The 10,471-nt window shown below is 37.0% G+C and overlaps 1 protein-coding gene across 1 annotated transcript; it reads right to left on the bottom strand.

The window, feature by feature from the left end:
- Positions 1 to 6,738: 6,738 nt before the first annotated feature.
- Prr32 (proline rich 32) lies at positions 6,739 to 8,707 on the bottom strand. The gene is made up of 2 exons (XM_027932027.2): positions 8,688 to 8,707; positions 6,739 to 7,606 (listed from the first exon to the last, which is right to left on the bottom strand). Exons 1-2 carry the CDS (start codon positions 8,705 to 8,707, stop codon positions 6,739 to 6,741), a joined length of 888 nt encoding a protein of 295 aa, XP_027787828.1.
- Positions 8,708 to 10,471: the final 1,764 nt, after the last annotated feature.

Here is a 10,471-nt window from a genome sequence, read left to right as displayed (position 1 = left end):
AATGGTCTCCTTCCCTCTTCCATGCAATTCCCATTCTCCCTCCCTTTCCCCTCCCACCTCTTCCCTATCTAGAGGTAATTTTCTTCTCATGCTCTTCCTCCCTACCCCATCTTGAGTCACCTCCCTTATAAACATTTGACATTTGTTTTTTAGGGATTGGCTAACTTCACTTAGCATAATCTGCTCTAATGCCATCCATTTCCCTGTAAATGCCATGATCTTGCTATGTTTTAGTGCTGAGTAATATTCCATTGTGTATAAATGCCACATTTTTTTTATCCATTCATCCATTGAAGGGCTTCTAGGTTGGCTCCATAGTCTAGCTATTGTGAATTGTGCTACATAATACAGGTATGATGATGTGAGGGGAAAAAAAAAGAAGAAGTGGGTGACATTGGATTGGGTAGAGAGAAGTGATGGGAGGGGAGGGGAGGGGAAGGGGGGATAGGAAGTACAGCAGAATAAAATAGACATTATTATTGCTGTGGGTAGATACATGACTGCATGACCAATGTGATTCTGCAACCTGTACACTCAGAAAAATGAGAAATCATATCCCATCTGATTCAAATGTATGATATGTCAAGATCATTGTACTGTCATGTGTAACTAATTAAAACAAATAAAAAAAAGTGGAAAGATGGCTACTAAAGGCTGAGGAGTGTAGAATGGGTGAAAGAATGAGGGAAGGTTGATCTATGTGTACTGAGGGACAAAAAGGAAAAGAAGTTTTGGTGTGTTATTGCACAATTGGGTGACTATAGATAACAATTATGTACTTTTAAGTCTCAAAAAACCTTCAAGGAAGGATTTTGAATGTATTCCATGAATAAATGATAGATGAAGAAGATTTGTTTTAACATATTTAAATATTGTACAATGTATACAAGTACCAAAACATCACATGGCATCTTATTTACATACATAATATTATGCTTTTATATATCAGATGAATCAGTAAAAATGACTATATGCTAAATTACAATTTATCCGACATCTCAAATCTAGACTTGATTTGATAAAGGCTGTATATTAGGGTTGTTAAAAGGAGAAAAAAATATCACCACAGAAGATATATAGGTTCTTTAATTTAGTCTTATCAATTTCTCTTTCTGTGGGACTGTTACTCAATCTGGTTCATTATAAAGAAGACACATAAAATGTTATGAGAGCTACAGGATTAGCCTATGACATAGTATAGTTTTTTTTTTTTTTTTTTTTTTTTTTTTACCTATTTCAGATGTCTTTTATTTTGGGCTTTAGCCCATTGATCTGAAATAGGATCATTCTACATAGACTTGTAAGTAGAGTTTAAGAATCAACAACTCCTAGTAACAATTGATATTGCAAAACCATTGTTATAGCACAATTCTATATGTAAGATATAGAATTGTATCTTCCCCCTTCTTTATATATGTGTTACATAATTAATTTAATAACAGCCACACAATAAATCTCTTGTTCTATGGTAGATAAAAGTAGTACTATGATCACAACCCTAATAGCCAGGGAAAATAAATTATTTGATTCCGTTTCACGTTTTTGTTGTAAGTGCATCAGAAGAACAAGGTGTGCTTTTAATGTCATTCTAGTTTATGAAAGAAAATAATCTTTGAACACTTAATAACTTTAAATTTTAATATTTTCAGTTTTTCACTTTCTGATTGAATGCATATATCTCTTTTCTGCCCAAGATACAGAAGTTGTAAACAATGGAAATAGAAATGGCTAATGAATGATACCTGAGAACAACAACAAAAAAGTCTAAGTTGTACCATTTATTATTATTTTCTATAGAATATACAGGATGTTGAAATTTGATATCCTAGTCCTGTGACAAAGACTATAATGAGAACAATAAATAAAAAAACAGTATGACATAAATTTTCTTGTGATGATGATTATAACTTAGAACAGGACATACTTAAGACATACACATTATTATCAGAAGAAACAGATACTTTGTTGGTGTTTATCTTTCCTTTTTGCATAAAGGAGCTATTTAAACCACAGAGAATAAAATAAAGCATATATATTCAGAAATTTGAACAAATGAGCACTTTCTAAAATAGATGTCCTGGTATAGGATTAATATTGGTTCGAGTTGCACTAGAATAATTTAAAAATAGTAATTTTAAGGTGAATCATTTGCTTAAAATAGGTGAATTCTTGTCTTTGAGGACACTGGCATGTGTGATAGCAAAGTAATACAGTTTTACATATAGAAACCATGAATGAAAAAAAAATGCATTTCACTTGCATTAGACCACAGGACCCTAAGCTTATTTAATACTTGAATTCGTTGAAACCTGTTACATAGACGTGAAGATCTAAATAAACTAAAGAAAACTATATATATATATATATATATATATATATATATATATATATATACCCTCTAACAGAGTTAAAAATAAAACTTCAATGACTCAATTTACTAATAGTTATCTTTTTTGCTTACTATAGGTGTTCACTGTTTAGCAAATAATTAACATACACAGGGTGTTGGGAAGGAAAACAGAAGGTTGAAAAGGAGATTGTGTTTGTGGCACTTTCATTTATAGTGAATTTGTCATGGATTGCTGTAATTGTAAGTGGTCTTCTTGAGAGTTTATCTGAGCTACTTCCTTTAAGAAGGAAAGGATTGTGTCCTGCTGTCACCACACCTTTTGGCAACTCTTTGGAGATGCAACACTGCCATTGACACAACATTTTGATTTCTTGTCAAAATATATTTTAACATCTGGCTCAAAAGATAGTTTTGATGACTATAAGCATGCCCAACTCCTCTGCTCATTAAGGCTGAAAAGTCAGTAAGTATTTGGTACACTGGGACTAAGCTACCTCATAGTGAGCAGCTGTCAAATGATTTACTGAATACTCCTTCTCAACTCACCACAGTGAATTGATGGAATCCTGCCAGCTTCAGGATATACACAGAGTGAGAAAAACTCTATCAAGCTCTATTCAGATATTCCTGCTAAGTCTTACACCACCACCTGTGCATTTAGAATGACCAATTATGACACAAATGGAAAAAAAAAAAAACTTTAGAAATCCATGTATCCTTCTTTTCATACTAGCAAAGAACCCATTATAGGCACTAAATATCCATTAATGATTTTCCTAATAAGGTAGGTGTCTTTTAGATCTGCATCTTTTGTCAGATTCTAGCTATTACATTGCCTACACCATCAACACTAAGATACGAAAAATGTTCATTTAAGAACCATCTTCTGGGGGCTGGGGTTGTGGCTCAGTGGTAGAGCACTCGCCTAGGATGTGTGAGGCACTGGGTTCAATTCTCAGCACCACATGCAAATAAATAAATAAAAGGGTTGTGTTCACCTACAACGAAAAAAAAAACAACAACAATATTTTTTTAAAAAAGAACCGTCTTCTGGAGATATTTCTGATTTGCTGGCTATTCATTACAGTTGTGGTATGTTACAGGCACATTTATATTCTGAATTAAATTATACAGTAGTCAAAAGAAACAACTTTCCATCCTGCATGTTGTGCCTATATTTTTGTCACTTGAATGTTACCATTTGGGTCTTTTAATAATCTCTCAGATCTGTCATTGTAATGGCATGCTGTAGCAAATTATGAGTATTAAAAAACAGCAGTAGCTGAGAAAGTAATTCCACATTAGCAAAATATTTTAGTTTGCAATTAAAAGTTTTCAGCATAAAATAATAGACCTTTGTTCACAAAATTGTTGAAAGGATCTATCTAACAGACTGTAATTAAGCTGACCCTATATATTCTATTAACTTGGTAAAAGTGAAAATTTGAGATTGCAAACATTATTTCATATTGAAATAGTGGTCTAAGACTTTCCCATTGTTCTAATTTGGATATAAAGCGTTCCCTGAGAAGCTCATGTTATGCAATGCAGGAATGTTCAGAGGTGAAAGGATTCAATTATGAGAGATGTAATCTGATCAGTGAGTTAATCCATGTGATAGATTAATAATTTGAATGAAGTAACTGGATGAAAACTCTAAGCAGGAGGGGTATGGATGGGGGGTAGGTCCCTGGGGGCATGCCCTTCTAGATTGTGCCTTGTCCTCCTGTCTCCACTCTCTCTCTGTGCATTCTGGTTACAATAGGGTGAGCAACTTTCCTCCACCATGCCCTTCCACCATGATGTTCTGCCTCACTTAGATCCAAGAGCTATGGAGTTGGCCATCCATGGGTTGAATCTCTGGCACTGAGCCCCAAATAAACTTGTCCTCCCTAAACTTGTTCTTTTCAGGTATTTTGACCACAGCCATGTGAACCTGACTAATAATGGAATTGGTACTTAGAAGTGGGGTCATTGCTGGGACAAATTTGTCCATGTTGTTCAAACACCTTTGGAACTAGTTTACAGGAGGATTTTTGGAAATGTTTTGAAACACAGCATGGAGAAGCCTTAGAATGTTTTGAGAAGAACTTAATGGGTTATCCTGGTGTTTGTTCAGAAGGCCAGAATGAAAATAAGGCTGAGGACAATAAAGTTTGTGCTCATGAAGTATCAGAGGGGAAGGAGGAATCCACTGGGAATTGAACTAGAGGTCACACATGTTACATTACAGCAAATAATTTGTCTACATTTTGTCCATGTCCTGAGACTTTATTAAGGGATGAATTTAAAAGTGATGGACTAATTAATCTGGCAGTGAAAATTTCAAGGCATTCAGGTGGTGCATTTAGGCAGTGGGATGAGCATAGCTGGCTGCTTTTAACCAGGCTTATTATGAGAATGAGGAGCAGAGAGCTTAGCAAAAACATATAAAAAGGTTGCAGTTTCACCAGAGAAGAACCACTGTAAAATCACAGCCAGGGAATTTATGTTTGATGAGGTGATTACCCCCACTAAACAGAAGCTAAATGTTTTTCACAGAAAAAAAATTGAAACGTTCTTTGAATGCATCTCAGAAATCAGTATAACTATACTCATGGCAGGTTGGATGGTGTTAAAATGAAAAATTCAGTTGAAAAGAGATCATGGTGATACCTTCCCCCCACAGGGGTGCCTAGGAAGTTGTTTCCTTATGATTTGTTTCAATGTGTGACCAGGGAGTTTAGGCACTACCTGGTCCAAGGAGGTCCAGCTAACGAACTTTGGCATGTCACTGGTGCTGGTTCTGCAGGAATGCAGAATTTGGAGTTAAGGCATCACAAAGGCTCCCAACAAGATTTGCTGGCCCTGGGGGGCCAGCAAAGTGTGACATTATCAGAATCCCTGTGGACAGCCTGGAAAGGGCAATGTATGAACCAGACCTCCAGGATTAAGAGATGACAGTAACTTAGAAAATATACCTGGGAAACCTGTAGGAAGTGAGCAGATCCAGATTGAGGGAGGCCACAATGGCTGTAAGCCCAAGCCCTTTGGAGGTCACATCTCAATATCACGTGCCAGAGATTCTGCACGTGGAGCTACAGGACTTGTTTGCCAAGCTGGGATTTGGTCTTGTTTTGGTCCCATCCCTACTTTATATGTCTGTTTGCCTCACTTTTTGTGATGCAAATGATTACTCTATGCCTCTGTATATTGGATACTTGTAATTTGCTTTGATTTTTACAGGGGCTTACAGCTAAGATTTTGCTTTGAGTCTCAGAGGAAACAATGAACTTGAATTTTTGGGCAGTGTTGGAACTGTGGAGACCAAGGTGATTCTTGGAGATGGACTAAATTTATCTTTTCATTATGAAGTGGGCATGAGTTTTAGGGGGCCATGGGTCGAATGTTATAGTTTAGATATGTGATAGACAATGCAGAAATGTTCGGTGATGAAATATTTATATTTTAAGAGCTATAACCACATCAGTGGATTAATTCATCTGATAATTTGAATAAATTACTGGGTTAAAATTATAGGCAAGTGGGGCATGGATGGAGGAAGTATGTCACTGAGGGTGTGCCCTTCAGAATTCTTTTGTTCCTGGCTCCTTGCTCTCTCTCTCTATCTCCTTCCAGACTACCATGAACTGAGCAGCTTCAGTTCACCACATCCTTCCACCATGATGCTTTCTCTGATCTCAGACTCACAGCAATAGAATCAGTCAACAGGAACTGAACCTCTGAAACCACAAGCCCAAAATAAACTTTTCCACTTATAAGTTGTTCCTGTCAGGAATTTTGATCACACCAATGAAAAACTAACACACTCATCTTTCCCTTTCTTTCTTAATCCTTGCTAGTTCAGCTTGCTTCTGCCTCTAACAGTAAAATGTTGGCTATGATACTCTGACCTTAGTCTCATCTTCTCTTTTTATTATTTTGTACATTTTTCTTTATTATCTGGACACTTAGCCTGCCTTTATGGATCTTAACTTAATGTATTCATCAAGCGTCAAATAATACTCCTAATCTCAGGTGTATAAGTATTCCCCACCCTAGACATGGGTTAGCAAGGCCCAGGTGCTCTCTCCACAGCCACCCTGCAGCAACAGTTGGTAGTAAACAGTGACATGCATTCATCTAAGTCATTTAGAAAACACTGGCATGTTCTGTTTCAATTGCTTTAAAAATAGGAAAAAAAAAATCCAAGGTTTAGGCTCCCAGACAGACATTTTAAAAAATTTACAATGTTTTAAACTTTGAAATCTTTATTAAGCATCCAGTTTTATAAGGCACACTAGTGTGAAACAGATTTTGGAGGGTAAAGATTTTCAAATATTAACATGTAATCAAGTGAATTAAAGCTATTTCCCAAACCTCTGACTTTCTTCTTTCCAATTTTATTATCACTTGAGCTCTTTGTTTAAAGATGCAGGAAAAGGCATTCTTCCAGAATGCAAATGAGCAAAATAAGGTGACAGTGGAGGACCAAATACTGGGGGAGGCGCAAAAGCAATAGGCTTAATGAAAAATGGATTGAAACTTGGAGGTGGAGCAGGTATGAAGCAATGAGAAGTAGAGCAAGGTAAACCTGGAACACTTGAAGACATAGGCATAGGCCTTGGGTGTCTTGGGCTCGCAGGTGGGAAAGAAACATGAGCCAACCTTCCATTATTGCAGGCCATTCTAGTATTACCCAATGGTACCTCCATCATTATCCCTGATCTAAGGGTGGGGACAAATGAAGGACCTCTTACTTGTGGTCTCCTAAGTGGAAAGAACCCTTGGCCACGTGGCAAAGTTGGGACTGATTTTGCAGTATTGCCACCTCTTTCACTAGTCACACTGCTGACCCTTGTGCCCCCTACCATCAGTGCTGGAGAGCTGCCTGAGACTTTCTGGGATACATTAATAGAATCATGTCCCTTCAGCCTCCAGCTTGCCAGCCCCTCAGAGCTATTTACTCCCTCTGTTGCTAGGGACCCTTCTACAACAGCAGGTGGTAACCCACAGGGTTGTCTGATAGCTCTTGGAAGATCAGGAATGCTGGATCCTGTTCTCTCATCAGGGCCCTTCAGTTGGTCTCCGGCCAGATCTGTCAGCATATTCAAGGGTGGTCGTAGTGGGATGCGAGGGCGGCCCCAGTTCTCAGCACCATCCTCATCATTCTTCTGCATTGAATTCAGACACTGGAGGGGGTCATCAGGACTCAGATCCTTGTTCCCATTTTTGTTGACAGCTACCACTGCAACAGAAGGGCCATACCCTCCAAAGCTTGCAAAAACAAAAATTGAAAGGGAAAAAAAAAAAAGAAAGTTAATCTAAGGGGCTAGGGTTAAGGCCCATCAGTAAAGCAGTTGCTTAGCACATGTAAGGCACTGGGTTCAATCCTCAGAACCACATAAAAATAAATAAAGTTATTTTTAAAAAGTTAATATAAATGCTCATGCAGTGAACATAGAATATCTGAAATATGCTATTGGCTCAACTGCTGGAATACACCTGTGAAAAAGGGAGTACCCTATAACCTCCAATATATAGTGAGTCAAATACTTTTTTAGTCCATTGACCTTTTCCAAGGACACCCCTTTAGCACTGGGCTATATTATTGGCCTTTATGGATGCCTTGTGGCTGTGCTCCAATCCTCCAATTCCTCAAGACAGATAGATGACTCAGATTGCTTCTTAGCGAGCATATGACAGAAAATACCAGCTCTTTTGATTCTTTACAGGATCTATGACACAATATGAATGGCGTTCAGATTCTGGAAAGAGTGCCCTGGAAAATCTTCCTAGGGAAAATACTTTTTATTTTCTCCACAGAAATCAAAGAAGCTTAGGTATGCCAACAAACACTCCAACTTGTCCTTATGAAGCATCAAATATTCATTACAATTTTGGTTAAATTATCCCTAATTTAACCCACACCACATCCTAGAGCAAGAATTTCCTTATGTTCAAGTTCCACTATTTAGATCAAGAATATGTTACTTCTGTTGCAAAATTACATTTAGAAAAATTTATAAAATCTCAACTCTTAAATTCAGTACTCTTTTTTTAATATTTATTTTTTTTAGTTTTTGGCGGACACAACATCTTTGTTTGTTTGTATGTGGTGCTGAGGATCGAACCCGGGCCGCACGCATGCCAGGCGAGCGCGCTACTGCTTGAGCCACATCCCCAGCCCAAATTCAGTACTCTTAATAACTAAATTTATATCCTTTAAGGTTTTTCCTGTGATCCCATCCCACCTCCCTTTCAACCCTCAAGTCCTTTCCCTAGTTACAACAGTAAACCAATTCAAATTGCCTTTTACATCCAAAATAAAAAGAGTTGTACTTTATTTTGTACTTACACATTTTCAGTACAAGCCATGGAGAAATATGGTCAGTATTTACTCATGAGGCAATATAGAAAACCAGCTGAACACCCACACAGGCCAAGTGTGTCTGGAGAAAGAAACCTTCCTTCTGACTTAGAGAGGCTTGGCAACTCAAATGAAGCCAGGAACCAACTGCTTAGAAGACTTATAATTCTATTACTGGGGTAACCAGTTGCTAGGCAATGGAGGGACAAAATGAGCAGGGAGGAAGGAGGGAATAAATCTGAGACAGTCCTTTAAAGCTAAATGTGGGACTGCTTTTTGCATAGTAGTAAAGAGTCAGGAAACACATTTTCAAGAGTTGAAAGATACCAACTCTCATATAGACCAGTTTAAAAGACAAAGCATTTCAATAATTTACAAAAGTCATGGTGGTATAATTTGTTTAAAGTTATTTCTGAGGATTTAGTTACAAAGGGTAATTATTAAGCCTCCTCAACAAATTTGGCAACACAATCTTCGAGCGGCATACTATGCCTAATCTTGTAATTTAAACTTCCAGTTTGGGGTATGTATAGTATTAATGCAGTGGGGAATAGAGGTTCTGGAGGTCAAACTTTTTTGTAATATATGAAGATAAAAATTAAAAAAAAAAACTATAAAAATCCCCTCCAAGAATTTTCTAACATTTATTTTTTGTTCAGTATATTTGCAGTCTTTCCTTCATCCTGCCTTCTAGTTTATCAGCTGTGGGTGTATCTGTATATGTGTCTGTGTGTACATAAATATGTGTATTTCCTGTATCATAGTTCTGGAAATATCTTCTGGGGGAGGAAGAAGAACAAAAGGCATAACACATATCATAGATTTGTGTATATTGGCTCATATTTTGCCTTATAACTTTTTTACATAAGGTACATTCTGTTTGTTCAGTCTAAGTGTAATCCACCTTTTCCACTTGAAGCAAATAAACTTTTCATGCTTTCATTTTCTGCCATTGAACTACAGATTAATTGCTATGAAATTACAATGGCCATTCCCTCATCGAAGACTGCTAATGTTATTGTGGAACGAAGCCATAAACGTACCCCATTTCCTTAAATTTATCTAAGATCTGTGCTGTGCACATTTCTCTTGAAGACTATCTTTCTTTTTTCTTAATAACAATATATACCACTATAGTTCAACAGTGATGTACACTTCTTTTTCTCTTAAGGAAAAATAACAGATTGAAATACCATGTGTTTCAGTTCATAGGTATATGATGTTTGAGAGAGGGAAGTGAGGAGGATAATGCATAAGTATAAGGTACTAGTGCAGAGGAATGGTCACTGCTGTGAAGCAACACAACTCATGATGGAAATGACCTTTTGGGTCTCTAAGACCAAATCTTCTTTCCAGGGTGCCTTGTCTCTCTCTATACACTATTGAATGCTTTTATATCATTGAAAGATGAAAGTGGCATGTTTCCCAGTGGAATCTGTTCACTTGCCTGGCATGGTTCGCTTTTAAGAAATCTCATGATTCCCCGGATTTTGTTTCTATTCTTGCTTCAGTTTATTATGTTCCTTGGCCTCACGTGAAAGCAAACTTATTATTAGGAATATAATTGCTTTAGAGTTTTAAAACCCTTTTAGAACTTGCCACATCAGAAGGAAAAATGCAATTCCAGTTAATGCTTGCTAATAGTTGGTAAGTCATAATTATATAAATAGATTATGTATGAGAGGTTGCATTGTTTTGCCTGAGTAATGACAATGAAGCCCCAGGAAACCATTTTATGCCTATCAAACAATTGAAATAATGAGTTGTTTTTG

This window comes from Marmota flaviventris, chromosome X, assembly GCF_047511675.1.
Source record: "Marmota flaviventris isolate mMarFla1 chromosome X, mMarFla1.hap1, whole genome shotgun sequence".
NCBI classification, from domain to species: domain Eukaryota; kingdom Metazoa; phylum Chordata; class Mammalia; order Rodentia; family Sciuridae; genus Marmota; species Marmota flaviventris.
This window is presented reverse-complemented; position numbering and strand designations above follow the sequence as displayed.